We start from the raw sequence: 16,379 nt of genomic DNA, 5'->3' as shown, positions 1-16,379 counted from the left end.
GTGCCGGAGGACTGGAGGACTGCTAATGTAGTACCCTTGTTTAAGAAGGGAAAAAGGGACAGGCCGAGCAATTACAGGCCTGCCAGCCTAACCTCAGTGGTGGGAAAATTATTGGAAAAAATCCTGAAAGACAGGATAAATCTACATTTAGAAAGGCAAGGATTAATTATGGACAGTCAGCATGAATTTGTTAAGGGAAGATCGTGTTTGACTTCCTGATAGAATTTTTTGAGGAGGTAACCAAGAGGGTTGATGCGAGTAGTGCGTACGCTGTAGTGTATATGGACTTTAGCAAAGCTTTTGATAAGATCCCGCATGGTAGACTGGTCATGAAGGATAAAGCCCATGGAATACAGGGCAAAGTGGCATGTTGGATCCAAAATTGGCTTGAGGTAGGAAGCAAAGGGTTATGGTTGATGGATGTTTTTGTGACTGGAAGGATGTTTCCAGTGGGGTTCCATAGGGCTCAGTACTGGGTCCCTTGCTTTTTGTGGTATATATCAATGATTTAAATTTGAATATAGGGAGTATGATTTAGAAGTTTGCAGATGACACTAAAATTGGCTGTGTGGTTGATAATGAAGAGGAAAGTCATGGACTGCAGGAGCGTGTAAATCTACTGGTCAGGTGGGCAGAACAGTGGCAAATGGAATTTAATTCAGAGAAGTGTGAGGTGATGCACTTTGGGAGAGCTAATAAGGAAAGGGTAAACACATTAAGCAATAGGCCACTTAAAAGTGTAGATGAACAAAAGGATCTTGGAGTGCTTGTCCACAGATCCCTGAAAGTAGCAGGCCAGGTGGATAAGGTGGTTAAGAAGGCATATAGAATGCTCGCTTTTATTGGCCACGGCATAGAATATAAGAGCAGGGAGGTTATGCTTAAATTGTATAGTACTCTGGTTAGGCCACAGCTGGAGTACTGCATGCAGTTCTGGTCACCTTATTATAGGAAGAACGTGATTGCACTAGGGAGTGCAGAGGAGATTTACTAGGATGCTGCCTGGAATGAAGAAGCATAGCTATGAGGACAGATTGGATAGACTGGGTTTGTTCTCATTGGAACAGAGGAGGCTGAGAAGAGACCTCAGTTAGGTGTATAAAATTTTGAGGGGCCTGGATATAGTGGATAGCAAGGGCTTCTTTCCCTTGGTGGAGGGGTCATAGTTTTAAGGTGGTTGGTGGAAGGTTTAGAGGCGACTTGAGGGGAGGCTTCTTCAAGCAGAGGTTGTGGGGGTCTGGAACTCACTGCCTGGAAGGGTGGTGGATGCAGAAACCCTCACCACATTTGGATGGGCACTTGAAGTGCCGTAACCTGCTGGTAACTGGGATTAGACTGGATAACCTCTTGTTGGCTGGGGCAGATACTGCAGGGAATCGAATACCACCAGGGTGATCTCCTGGACTAGTTTTGATCGCCTGGATGGGTCAGAGAGGAATTTTTTCAAATTTCTTTTCCCCAATTGGCCTGGGATTTTTATCTTTTTTTGCCTCTTCCAGGAGATCACATGGCTTTGGTTGGGATGGAGTGTAGAATGATACGGTGCAGGGGGTATCGCAGTTGTATGGGGCGGACTGGTTGGGCCGGATGCTTTTACCTTTCCGCCATTGTTCATTGTTCATAGGTTTATATCTCACCTTCAGGGCTGCTGACTGAGGGCCGTGTGGCTTTTTGTCGGCCGGCGCGGACACGATGGGCTGAACTAGCCTCCTTCTGCCCTGTAGATTTCTATGTTTCTGTGTTTCTAACCCTCCCCCGGCACTATCTGGGCCATTGTCTTTGATTCCTACCAAAAACTTTATTCACACGTTAGTGATTCCATATCCGTCCCAGACACTGACATAGACTGTTCGCAACCTCAGCATCCGAATTGACCCTGAGCTGAGCTTCCGACCCCATATCCTCTCCATAACAAAGACCACTTACACGACATTGCCCACCTCAGCTCCTGCCTCACCCCATCTGCTGAATTTGCTTTCACCGGACTCGGCTATAGGACAAGTGATCAAACGTTTGGTCAAGGAGGTAGGTTTTAAGGAGTATCTTAAAGAAGGAGAGAGAGGCAGAGAAGCAGTGAGGTTTAGGGAGGGAATTCCAGAGCTTAGGGCCTAGACATCTTTGGGCACAGCCACCAGTGGTGGAGCAAAGGAAATTGAGGATTCACAAGAGGCCATAGTGATAAACCCCTGATCATAGGGGACATGAAGTTCACTTACCGAGGGGTGGGAACCAGTGATGCTGAACCCGAGAGAATATCCAAAATTTGTAACATATATGTAGGGCCAATATTGGAATATTCTGCAGGTTTGGGGATCCTAGCTACAAAGACACTTGATGCATTAGAGTTGGACCAAATAAAGGCAACAGGCAAGATTCTAGACTCCGTCCTATGACTGGGAAACCAGCAAAAGACAAGGTTGAAGAGTTTCCAACCATCCTCAGCCAAAAGTGCTGAGTGGATGATCCATCTCAGTCTCCTCCTGAGGTCACCACCATCACAGATGCCAGTCTTCAACCAATTAGATTCACTCCCCGTAATATCGAAAAACAGCTGAGCGCAATGGATACAACAAAGGCTATGGGTCCCGTCAACACCCCAGCTGTAGTCCTGAAGACTTGTGCTCCAGATCATTTCAGCCCCAGGATATTGCTGCAGGTGTTCCTCAGGGCAGTGTCCTAGGCCCATCCATCTTCAGCTGCTTCATCACGGATTGAAGATTGGTTAACGGACAGAAAACCGAGAGTAGGGGTCATTTTCGAGTTGGCAGGCTGTAACTAGTGAGGGCCCACGAGGATCGGTGCTTGGGCCCCAGCTATTCACAATCTATATCAATGATTTGGATGAGGGGACCAAATGTAATATATCCAAGTTTGCTGAAGAATGGAAGTTGTGAAGAGGATGCAAAGATGCTTCAAGGGGATATAGACAGGTTAAGTGAGTGGGCAAGAACATGGCAAATTGAGTATAATATGGAGAAATATGAGGTTATCCATTTTGGTAGAAAAAATAGAAAAGCAGAGTATTTTTTAAATAGTAAGAGATTGGGAAATGTTGGTGTTCAAAGGGACCTGGGTACACAAATCACTGAAAGTTAACATGCAGGTACAGCAAGCAATTAAGAAAGCAAATGATATGTTGGTCTTTATTCCAAGATTATTTGAGTATAAGAGTAAAGCGGTCTCACTGCAATTATACAGGGCCCTGGTGAGACCACACCTGGAGTATTGTGTGCCGTTTTGGTCTCCTGACCTAAGGAAGGATATACTTGCTATTGAGGGAGTGCAATGAAGGTTCACCAGACTGATTCCTGGGATGGGGGGATTGTCCTATGAGGAGAGATTGAGCAGACCAGGCCTATATTCTCTACAGTTTAGAAGAATGAGAGGTGATTTCATTGAAACATACAAAATTCTTACAGGGCTTGTCGTCATAGATGCAGGGAGGATGTTTCCTCTGGCTGGTGTGTATAGAACCAGGGGTCATAGCTTCAGAATAAGGGATTGGCCATTTAGGACTGAGATGAGGAGAAATTTCATCACCCTTGAAGGTGGTGAATCTTTGAAAATTGATAGATTTTTTGATATTAAGGGAATTAAGGGGATAGTGCAGAAAAGTGGAGTTGAGGTCAAAGATCAGCCATGATCTTATTGAATAGCAGAGCAGGCGCGAGGGCCAAAACCCTACTCCTGCTTCTATTTCTTATGTTCTTATGAAGCCCAACAATAACATTTTTTAAACGCCTATGTGCTTACCGTGTGCACCTACTTCTGTGTCATCTTTCTCTTACTCATGCTTCTACGAGGTGCAACCCCTGTGGCTTCAGCAGAGCTAGAGGCAGGCTGCTCATTTCCCTGCTGCAACAGCGTAAACATTTTTGGCGGACGTCCTCTGAGTTTTGGAGCCTCTGATGGCCCCGCCAAAATCTGCTCCCTCAGACTGTGCAGGGGCAGACTTGCTCATTGTGATCCTGCATGTAGTTGAGCAGAGCTTGGAGCGTTCTGCACTCTCCGCTGTCCCTGTCAACATCATCTGTTCTTGTTCACTTGTGAAGTGTGAGACACCAGGTGACAGCATTATTCTCTCTCTCACAGGACCCACCATGCTTGGGTCTGCCGACGCTGCACCCTCAGAGGCTGGAGGCTCCTCTGAGGAGTCGTCTTCCTTCTCCAGCTGGACAGTGGGAGAGGGGGAGTGGTGGGGGGGTTCTTGATGAACCCATGGGAAAGTAAAGAAATGATTTTGAAATGTTCTGTTAAGAATGGTTAATTATACCATTATGCACATGATGAACATTCACTGGCTGCTGATGTCAGTGCCCCTATGAGTGACTGCTGTATGTCCTGTGGCTGTATGAGATGTAATTCTGTCATCTGGTTGCTGAGATGTCCCCCTCGCTCCCTCTTCCACTGCCAGCTGCTCCACAGCCCCTGACACCTCCAGGGCCTCCTCCTCTGCTGCAGTTATAGTACTGAAGAATGGCAGGACACCCCTGGTTCACTCCCATTCCCTGCTGCTGTGCGCTCTCTTCTGCAAGGAGGGAAAGAAGACAAATTTGAGTGAGAGTAGTAGCATGAGCATAAGGAATGTGTGGGTTACATTTGTGGAGGGTGACTGTGAGGGAGTGTGGTGCCAATGCCAAATGGTCTCTTCCTGTGGTGTTAGTTGGTATGATTGCATTCGGATGAGGGTGAGTGTGAGGGGTGGTTAGTTAGATGGGGGTGTGAGTATGGACGTAGAGAGAGAGGGATGGGTGGAATTGCAAGGTAGGTTGGTGTGAGTAAGGATGTACAGGAGCAGGCTTTGGAAGGCAGAGTGATGGGGATGTGATGAGAGGCACAGCAGGATGAGGGTGAGTGTGGCTTTGCACTCACCTTTCCTGATCTCATCAGATCATTGAAGATCTTCCTGCACTGCACCCAGGTCCGCCTCACCACATCCCTGCTCTTCACCTCCTCTGCAATTTGGAGCCAGGCTCTTTTTGTCTCTTGGGGAGGTCTCTTCTGCCCTGGGACCTCCCTGCATGCTCTGACTCTCTCCACAAGAATATGTAGGGAGTCTTCTGAAAACCTGGGTGCAGCCCTCGGACTTTGGGAAGTCATGTTTCTATTTCTCCACAAGACATTCCTCTCCAATCCTCCCTCCACACTCCTGCATGAACCGTTAAATCCGATGTCATCGCTGGAAATTAGACATCATCAGACGCGCACCAACTAATAGGGCCGGGAAATGCACATGTCTGCCTTAATAGGGGCCATTACACTAAAGCCGCTCTGAGAAATGGGCTGATCGATACATCACTGTAACGACCTGCTACACAGCCCGCACGCACCCGACCTGACTCAGTAAGGGAAATTCCGTCCAGAAAATTTAGACAGAGAAAATACCAAAATAGAGCGAAAGAGAATAGAGAGACAGAAATATAAAATAGAGTTAAAAAAAGTAGAGAGTAAATAGAACGAGAGCGAGATAGACAGGTAGACATAGAGACAGGCAATTGGACACAATGACAGTCAGATAGATACAGAGAGAGACACGGAAAATACAGTCAGAGAACTGCGTAGCACATTGCGTTCAAGTCCCTCTCTCCACTGTCTTAGCAAGGCCATTAAGCTATTTAAATTTAATGCACTAAAGCTGCCCCCAAAATAGCAATAGACAGTAATTTCAGGTGACTGAGATAAACAGTTCTGTGCTCGGATTCAATGGTATAATCTCTGGGCCAATACGCTTTTCCACCAGAAAAATCCCCTTTCTATTTTTCCTCTCGAGGGCCCATGTGCTGAAATACCCAAAAGATGTGGTCAGTCCTTCGCTTTTTAGCATTTTTATTTCTGTGGGAATGCTACTTCAGACCAGAACAGCATAATGTTTTAGTTACAATTCAGGCAACTGGGAGCCAAAACCAGGCAGACTCGTTTGTACATCTTGCACAAATGAACCAACAAAGTCTAACCTGGTCCAGATTTGCCGGCTAAGGTTTTCACCACAGCCTCAGCCTTGGTATTTCTATATAAAAAAAACAAAGGGGATTTTCTTTAAAAAATAAAGAAGAAATAACAAACTCTGATCTTTTTCTGTTTCTCAAATCTGTGAGTTTATCCACAAATTCAATGTTATATTTTCATGCATGTAGCAAAAAGAAGGTAAATGATTTCCACTTACAGAGACAGCCATTTGCTGGGAAATACTCAGAGGGATAGAAATTAGTCTGGGCCTCGTTTTCAGGCCCAAACAGGGAGGCCCGAGACTGGCCTGAAATTGGGCCTTGGACCTCATCCGCATCTGCGGACCAAGCTTCACACGCAGCTCGCCCTGTGAGAATGAATTTTGGACCCTTGGCAACAGACCTCAAGTAAGTTCTCGGAAGGGGGTTTGGCTCGAGCAATTGGAGGGTGGGCCAGGACTGTGGAGTCGGGGATGGGGGAATCTCTAGCTGCTGGGGGGAGGAGGGGCGGGGCTGTAGAATCCAAGCAGGCCCATGCTCATTGGGAACAAATTTTACACAGGGCTCCTTCAACAAGTGTTGGGCCCCTAAAAATGGTGCCCTTGGATTTAGCAGAATGACCAATGCCTGCACAGTTTGACCGCTGGTTGACCCACAGCTAAAGTGGTATTCTATACGTCCATTTTACACATGGAATCATCATCATCATAGGCAGTCCCTCGAATCAAGGATGACTGGCTTCCACGCCACAAAGGGATGAGTTCATACGTGTTTCAATGAAGGACCTAATATTCTAGGTCCCGAACTATATCTTGAGGGGTGGAAGATGCCTTTGCGTGGATTTTTTTAACGTGTGGTGATCATTGCACACCAGCCACCACATGGGCTTGACAGAGCTAGGCCTTGGTCCAGTGGCAAGGATTACCCAAGACGACCAGCTCTTCTGCACGGACCTAGTGTACACACATATTACAGTGCCCCTGGGCCCTCGCCTTTTCTGGCCCCGAACTCACACCTCGCATGGGCCCACACACACACACACACACACACACACATACACAGACACCCACACACACTGCCCACACACACACACACACAGCCAACACAAACACACACTGCTCATGGAAAATGGGTACAACGCATAACAGTTTCTACTCCAGATTGTTTTATCGTTAGAGTATACAAGCTCACTGCTACTGACTGAAATATATAGGTAAAATATAAATACCAGGCCAGGAGGGTTGTTCAGTTGGATTTTGTTAAAAGTAAGTTGTTACTGGTGAGTAAGTGGAAGGATTGTCTGTGTCTTAATGTGAAAAGTGGGGGACACTAGTGAATATGGTGTCATTATCAGGTAGATATTCTCTTCGTGGAAATATTCATTTTGAAACTTGTTTTGCTGAATTAATAGAAAAAAACATAACTGTGACTGCTGGCAAAGAGACGATGGAAGCGTTTCACAGAGATACGTACAGTTGAGGAGGTTCATCGAGCTTTGAGGGCTTGTGTCTGTCACTTGGGCCTTCGTGACTGGAACTACATGCAGTATTTGAGCTGTGGTCTGATAAGTGCACGGTGCCCTCAGATTGAGCTCTTTCAGTTTGGCAATACTGTTCAACATCCTATTTGCTTTGCTAACTGCTGCTCCGCAGTGACCCAGCATGGTTTGCTATCACTCTCAGATCTCTTTCAGCCTCTGCACTACTTAATTTAATGCTATTCAATAAGTATGCCCCCAGTTTTTCCCTTCCTATTTATAAAGCTTTGCAATTATCTGCATTGAACTTCTTCTACCATCGTTCTGCTCACTTGCAAATTTTGTCTGGATGCTTCTGTAATTCTCAGGGTTGCTTTATCAGACTCTACTGCTCCCTGAGTTTAATATCGTCACCAACTTACATTGTGTTTCTAAATCCAGTTGATTTATGGAGATCAGTGGCTGTAGTACGGATCTCTGGGACACTCCATTCACCTCATCTTCCCAGCCTAATCATCATTCCTCCAATCAGAACCCGCTGATGTCTCTCTTTCAGCCAATTTCCTATGTATCTCAAAACATTTCCTAGGATACTCAATTGTCCTGTGCATTAGCTCATCCGCTAATCATCGCACTATGAGTTTACTTATGCTAACCATATCAAATTGCCATTTATTTGCAGGGTAATAATTAAATACAAGTTGTTATTAAATCCAACTCGATTTGTCTTGTCTTCATAAAACTAATAACTAGCTATAGGATATAAACAGTGTTTAATAATTCAATTCCAGCAGTTCAATGCAGGATTTGTATGAAATAAAGCACTAAACTGATGTAAGCTGCCTTTCCATCAATGGGAAGTCCCAGAGATTTTCTTCCTCAGTACCTCCACTCTCCATTCCATTACAACTGTCACGCTGTCTGACTCCCTGTCTAACATCGAGTCCTGGGCAAACCAGAACTTTCTCTAGCTCGACATCCAGTTCAGTTTCCACCAGGAACATCACACCAAGGCATCGACTTTATCTCCTTCTCTGGCTGCTCACTCAGGCTGAATTCACAGGTGCACCATCCCCATTTATAGTTTAACTGCGGGGTGAGTTTCAGGCCGACGTAAAAGATCCCATGGTATTATTTCGAAGAACAGGAGAGTTATCCCCAGTGTCCTGGCCAATATTTATCCCTCAATCAACATCACTAAAATACAGATTATCTAGTCATTATCACATTGCTGTTTTTGGGAGCTTGCTGTGCATAAATTGCCTTCCGTCTTTCCTACATTACAACAATGACTACATTTCACAAAGTACTTCATTGACTGTAAAGTGCTTTGGAACGTCCGGATGTCGTGAAAGGCACTATATAAATGCAAGTCTTTCTTTCTTTCATTACTTCAAGGCACGATTGCTTATTGTGCTCCTCATCTCTGCTCTACACAAACTCTAACCCATCCTGAAATTCATTGCCTATATCTATCCTGATAAAGCCCCATACAGTCATCACCAACCTCCATGTCTCCTGGTATATCAGCTTGAAATCCTTACCTTCATCTTCATATCCCTCCATGGCTGTATTCCCCCCTCCCTCCCTTTGCAATCTTTTCTCACTCCACATCCTATCTCGCATCTCCTCTTGACTGATGTGAGATGGTCGGTTCTTAACCATCTCTGTCCTCCTTTCAGACGCTGCTTTAAACCTACCTCTTTGACCAACCGTTAGTCACCTGACCTAATATCCACTGCTGAAGCCCTCATCCATGGATTTGTTACCTCTAGACTTGACTATTCCAACACACTCCTGGCTGGCCTCCAAGTTTCTACACTACGTAAAGTAGAGATGATCCAAAACTCGGCTGCCCGTGTCCTAACTCGCACCAAGCCCCACTCACCCATCACCTCTGTACTCCCATACTCCATGAAGCACCTTCACTACATTAAAGGCACTACATTGGCTCCTGGTTAAGCAACGCCTCAATTTCAAAATTCTCATCCATATTTTCAAATCTCTCCATGGCATCGCAACCCCTCGAGATGCCAGCGCTCCTCTAATTCTGCCCTCCTGAGCATCCCTGATTATAATCGCTCAACCATTGGTGGCCGTACCTTCTCTTGCCTTGGTCGAATTCCCTGCCTAGAATCTATGACTCTATGATTCTACACCTCTCTGCCTCTCTACCTCGCTTTCCTCCTTCAAGACGCTCCTTAAAACATACCTCTTTGACTAAGCTTTTGGACAACCTGCCTAATTTCTCCTTATGTGGCTTGGTGTCAAATCTTTTGTCTCATAATACTCCATGAAGCACCTTCACTACATTACATCACTATATAAATACAGGTTCTTGCTGTTCTTTAGCTGGGTGTCAAGTTTTGTTGATTACAGTCCTGTGACACGCCTTGGGACTTTTACTGCGTTAAAGGTGCTATATAAATGCAAGTTGTTAATGTTGATTCATTGCACGTTTTGTATCACTCTCGATCGCCTTCAACCTCTGTGTCCCAGCCCTCTGGAACTCTCTTCCTAAATCTCTTGGCCATGCTACTTCTCGCTCTCTCACCTTCAAAAGCCTTTTCCACCCCTACTTCGTTCTCCCAGAGCAAACTTCTCTCCTACTTCCTGCACGACATTTGCTGCTCCCCTCATGACACGGCCTTTTTGGAGATTTTGTTGTGCGCTATAAATGGAAGTGTGATGGTTTGGGCACATCTCAAGAATGAAAACACCTTTCATGGCCCTGCGAACAGAGGTACGTGGAACAGGAAGCCAAGGAAGACCAAGATAGCACTGGATAGATAATGTTCAGAGTAACTCGTCACAGAAAGGGACAGAGATGACCGAAGTGACCAGGCTAGTTGAGAACTGGCAACAGCGGGGTGAATTGATGCATTTAAGGGGAGGCTAGATAAACATGTGAGGGAGAAGGGAATAGAGGGTTAGGCTTATAGAGTTAGTTGAAGAAAGATGGGAGGAGGCTCGAGTGGAGCATGGACTGGTTGGGCCGAATGGCCTGTTTCTGTGCCATATATCATATGTGAATTAATTGGTCCCCAGCGTTGTGGCTGAGATGGCGGATGGTAATTTGGTAGTAGTAATAATATATAATTGCTGTTTATCAGAAAAAAACTGATTACCCTCCAAACTTTCTTTTTTTTCAGTAACTCGTGCAGTTGGTAAAAGACTTCTCTCAAAAAAAAAAGAACCTGACGCTCGGGGAAAATGTCAGTCAATGCATCCGTTCCGTGCGCAGAGGAACACTGGGATGGCGAGCTGCGCCTGTACGCGATTGTCTACGGAATAATCGTCATTCCTGGCTTCTTCGGCAATAGCGTGGCCTTGTGGGTTTTATTTGGGAACATCAAAAGGGAGAAGAAGGCGGTGATATTCATGATAAACCTGGCCTTTGCTGACTTGGCACACGTGTTGTCCTTGCCGCTGAGGATCTTTTACTATATAACCCATACCTGGCCGTTTGGAAAATTCATGTGCTTGTTCTGTTTCTACCTAAAGTTCGTCAACATGTACGCGAGCATCTTATTTTTAGTCTGCATCAGCATCCAGCGCTGTATTTTCCTCATCTACCCCTTCAGATACAACAGCTGGAGACGCAGGTACGATGTGTGCCTGAGCATTATTGGATGGGTGGTCGTCATCGTCATATGCCTGCCATTCCCCGTCATGCGGAACACTGACTCCTTCAACAGCACACTCTGTTTTGCTGACCTACCCATGAAGCAAGTCAACCTAGGATCCTCTGTATTAATGCTGACGGCGGCAGAGCTCCTGGGCTTTGTGGGGCCCATCATCATCATCATCACCTGTACCTGGAAAACGATGCAGTCATTGCAGCAGAAGTGTACGCTGCACAACGACCAAGGCGGAAGGCGGGCTCTGAAGCTGGTCTTGATGTGTGCGCTCGTGTTCCTGGTGTGCTTTGCTCCCTACCACATACTCTTCCCGCTGAACCAGCTGAGACGCCTGAACATCATTACGGACTGCTCTGTGCGGATGACTATCCAGATCCTGCATTCATTCACACTGTGCATAGCCAGCATGAACGCTTGCTTGGACCCGATCATCTACTATTTTGTCACCTCCGAATTCAGAGAGCAGCTATCACGGACAGGAAGCTTCCTTGTGCGGAGCCGGCACTTGAGCAGGGAAAGCACCACGAGCCGGTAATCATAAGGACATAAGAAATAGGAGCAGGAGTAGGCTATATGGCCCCTCGAGCTTGCTCCGCCATTCAATACGATTATGGCTGATCTGATCATGGACTCAGTTCCACTTCCCTGCTCGCCCCCCATAACCCCTTATTCCCTTATCGGTTAAGATCCCCGCCAGGTTCAAACACTTCAGAGGAGCGGTCCGGGGTATGTCCTTGCCACTGCCCTGTCTCGCAGCAGGACACCAGCGAGCGTTGAAGATGTTATAGGGTCAGAACTCGCTGCAATGGCGCATCAGGTTGCGAGGGATGTTTAATGCGTCATTCATTTTCCAACAATCTCCGGCTCATTGCTTGGTAGCGAAAAGGATTTCAACGACCAGCAGAGGTAGTGCTTGAACGATTAGGTTTAAAAAAAACTCAGTTTCTTACTTTCCTGAAATTGTGTGTTTTATGTATTCTCTCCCTGCTAAGCAAAGACTCCGAATGGCTTTTCCTGCGACATTTTCCCATAAGGACGAACCTTGGCTTTTGTAGCTTTCACTTAAGCATTTGGACAATGATCGTGGCCAATTATGAACCTGCACGATATGGGATTAGCTACATTTATCTCAACAAAATGTTACAGTTCAGAACCCACACAAAAATCTGTAAGCTAGGAGCTACTTATTCTGGTTGGAAACTGATAGAAATAAGAAGCAATAGTAATCATTTCTAAATAGGAAACTGGTGATTGTATCAGAGATTAAGGTACAGTGTGTAGGCTGTAGGTTCTCTGAAAGCTCTCAGGACTGATTCAGTGCTGGTGTTCAGATGTTTGCAGCAGCGTCAAGTATTTTATGCTATTATTGGAGCTTTTTTTTTGCTTAGTGCTGCGTGTTTGGGGTTAAATGTGTTGCTCCCTGAAATCTTAAGGAACTTTCCTCCGATTTGAGGGCAGACAGTTGTGGAAATGAAAATATCCGTGTAACTATCAAACATTGGAGCAAACCAAAAGATGCAGCTATTTCTTGCTAATGGTTTGCTGACTTGTTTGGCGCAAACCGGCAAACAAGTGGGCAGTGCGTCTGATCCACGAAACCGCCGCATGCTATTCCCAACCTGATGCAAAAAGATTCCAGCCGAGCTTGAGCTACAGGAAAATCACCACACACAACAAAAAGTTCAAATCCTAACTGCTCCCTCCGCCTACACTGTAAAATGGTGTGTTACGCTCCAGATATTTCACGCTGTTACACAAGCAGAAGGAACACAGGAACAGGAGTAGGCCATTCAGCCCTTCAAGTCTGTTCAGCCATTCAATTAGATCTGTACCTTACCTCCGGTTCCCACTTTTGCTCCATATCCCTTAGTAACTTCTACCTAATAAAAATCTGTTGACCACAGTCTTGAACAATGTTAATTAATCCAGCATCTAACCTAAGGTGCTGTGTCCCTCTCATCTCCAGCCTGAATCTGTCCAGCACTATCTCAACAGTTCCCTCCACCAAACAGTTAAACTGCTAGGGATCTGTGTTTACTTAATACCATAGTAGATCTTTTTCTCATGTGTAACTGACCCCACCATTCATTTCAAGAATTCAGACCAATTACACCTGGTAGCCTTAAAATAGACTTTAGCAGCAGAGTAATACATTGCGCTCGATGGTATAATGTTCCTGCCGTTATTAAGCAGCAACACCTCTGATCTACTGTGAGCCGCATCACATGATAAAAAGGAAAGGCACTGGTATTTTACTGATGCTAATCTGGAGAAAAACAATTCCTTCTAAATTAACCTCAGAATGTACTTATTTACAGCAATTAGACCTGCATTTTACTTCTACTGCTACTAAACTCCAGTCAGTCAGCTCTGCAGCAACGATGAGGCCTAATGAATTCACTCCGCTGTTATTGGTTCTCAGCTAGCTGGCCGCTTCAGTCATCTGTGTCCCTTCCTGTGACTAGTCACTCTACACATTTCCTCTAACACTTCTTTGGTTTTCCTCAGCTTCTTGTTCCATGTACCTCTTTATGCAGGGCCATGAAAGATATTCGAGCTGTTTCCATTCCTGAAATGTGCCCAAACCATCGCTGTTTCCCATCCAAGCCCATTCTTGATTCTTTGCAGCCTGGAATACTTCCAATGTTCCTCTCAACCAACTCATCTCTGCCATTAGTATGTTTTGTTCTTCAACCTTTTTCATGTTTCCAACGCTCAGATCCATAATAATATGAGGATAACCAATGCTTCATAAACTAAATGGGGCTGAAATTTCCCCTTTGAGCAAAGCCTGTTAGCGGTGCCAGCCTGTGCTAACGGGGCGCTAAAGGGTTTTCGCCCGAGCGCAGCGCACAGATGCGCTCCCCCCAGAATTGTCCCCAGGGCGGCGGGTGAAAAGGGGTTTGGGATGCGCCCCAGCGATATCGTCATCGCCACGCGCGCGGCCCCTTATCACCCCCGCGAGGGAAATTGCCTCCCAGAAGCGTCGTAAGAACACAGGGTTACCGCCCCCGCCACTTTTTTCTAAAAGAGGACAAATCCACGCCGGCCCCGACGTTTCCCGCGCTGGCGATAAGCGAAGTACTAATTAAAATTATGTGCTGCAAATCCACACGGGGCAATTTTGGCCCCAATATCGTTAGCCTTCGAGAACCTGCTTAATCTTCCAAAAGCAGCATAAACTGGTCCATTCCTTGTTTTTATGTCATCTTCATAATTCCCGTTCTCTGACACTAACCCACCAAGACATACTACTTTTTCCAGATGCACCTTAGCAGCAGAATAATACATTTGGCATTAAATGCCATGGAAGAGCCTCCAGCCTGTTAAATAAAAACAGCTTTAACTTCCCTGCTCTGTGACGAGAAGCTAATAAAGAAATGTGGTTGTTAGAGTAGCATTTTAGATATGTGATAGAATTATTTGATATGAAATTTCTGCACCACATTTAGAATATTTTTAGCTGAATTTTATAAAATTTTAAAAGTCGCAAAATGTTAAAAGAGGGTTACCTTAGGGGAAAAAAAAATTACCCAGAGGTCAACATAGTTCAGGAACTGGCAATATGGACTGTGAAGCTGCCTGTTCCAGGAACTGAGCCCACACAGATTTCCCCTACACAGAGATTGTGACAGTTACATACCCAGTAGTGACATTGCTTACTGAGATTGTGGCATTACCAGAGTCCTGGCATGTGAAAAGGGCAGGTAGGCCTGTTCTTTCACTTGGGTCTCTGCCAGGAACCACATTCTGAGCTTGGCACAAAAAAAAGCTATTCCCAGGTAATAAATACAGAAGCAACATAAATTGACCCCTTGCCCTGCAATTCAGTTTAAATCTTTTAGTATAATCTACATATTAAAATGTCCCATATCTAGTGTATGTTCTTCATTGTTCAAGTATCATAAGAGACTGTAGAGGGACGTGATCAGGGCCCAGGGGAGGCGTGAGTTCGGCGCCAAGGGCCCAGGGACAGCACGGGCCAGCCCACACTGCGATATATGTGAGCACTAGGTCCGTGCAGCAGAGCTGGTCTCCAGTCGTCTTGGGTAATCCTTGCCACAGGGCCAAGACCTAGCTGTGTCAAGCCCGTGTGGTGGCTGGTGTGCAACGGCCACCACACGTTAAAAAAATCCACGCACAGGCATCTTCCACCCTTCAGGATGTAGTTCGGGTCCTTCATTGAAACACCTGTGATCTCATCCTTTTTTGGCGTGGAAGAAAGTCATCCTCGTTTCGAGGGACTACCTATGAATGAATCACATTTTAGGTGTCACACAGCACATATGCAAATTTCGGTGTCACTTTGAAAAGATAGAGAAAGCCAGGTATCTCCTGCTGGTTACCTCTAACCTTGGGAAGGAGCTAATGATTTACGAGCAGCTGCCAATCTACGGAGAAACTTCTCCAACAGAAATTATCTTCTAATTGACCTGAGTGTGATGATTTACAGCAATAGCCCCATGTGGCTTTACGGGGACAGGTCAACTTAAGCACAGTACAACCACAGTAGCATAATTATTCATTGGCGTTACATGGGGTCATGTCCCAGTCCTTATAAAATCTGTATCCTCCAACTTACCATGAGCAACAACAAATATGCAATCGTGTTGCACCATTATTCCAATAAATAGTCAGAGACAATCAATGAGCCCGATTCACGGAACCTTTAGGAGAGGTAGTTCTCTTCTCAAATATTCAGGAAGAGCTCTATCTCCCACAGGACACCGTTAATAAATTGATATACAAGGATAGGGATGACACCTTCAATTATCAATAAAGGTGTTCAATTCAAACAACTGTGGGTGTATATTAAACCAGTTGCACCAACAAGCAAGAGGATATTTCATTCCAGCTATATTGCACTTTGGCCTTATATACAGACCTTTGCATCTGTAGCTGATGAAATATTTTTTGCTTGCAAGGAAGTTTGCTGATTGGAGTTACCAGACTATTCTAAATGTAGTAAGGAGAGATATATTTGCAGATATATTTCAGCACTGCCTCGAAACAATGCAGCTGATTTTGTGGATTAAATTCCCTGCAGTGATATCCATTTATTACAGGATGTCTGCTCACAACCCAACCTCTAAGCTTACTTCTTGTAAGACTTCACCCATCACACTTCATTGATAAAGTCCTCTGTTGTTATCAAGCAGCATATCCTCTGACTCATCAAGAGCATTATGGGAGATCTGCTGGTATAACAGAAAATCACACCTCAAAAAAAGTTTCATAGTTGGGGATAATTCCTCCTCTCACCCGTTCCTTTGCAGAATTTTATGCCCATCAAGGTGAGGAATGGAAGTGCTTTGT

The 16,379-nt window shown here is 45.3% G+C and overlaps 1 protein-coding gene across 1 annotated transcript; it reads left to right on the top strand.

The window, feature by feature from the left end:
• Window positions 1-10,635: 10,635 nt before the first annotated feature.
• LOC139265213 (probable G-protein coupled receptor 174) lies at window positions 10,636-11,881 on the top strand. Its single transcript, XM_070882137.1, has one exon. The coding sequence runs from the start codon at window positions 10,636-10,638 to the stop codon at window positions 11,596-11,598; it is 963 nt and encodes a 320-aa protein (XP_070738238.1). The 3' UTR covers window positions 11,599-11,881.
• The last annotated feature ends 4,498 nt before the right edge of the window (window positions 11,882-16,379 follow it).

The sequence above is a fragment of the Pristiophorus japonicus genome, chromosome 6 (assembly GCF_044704955.1).
Source record: "Pristiophorus japonicus isolate sPriJap1 chromosome 6, sPriJap1.hap1, whole genome shotgun sequence".
NCBI lineage: Eukaryota > Metazoa > Chordata > Chondrichthyes > Pristiophoridae > Pristiophorus > Pristiophorus japonicus.
This window is presented reverse-complemented; position numbering and strand designations above follow the sequence as displayed.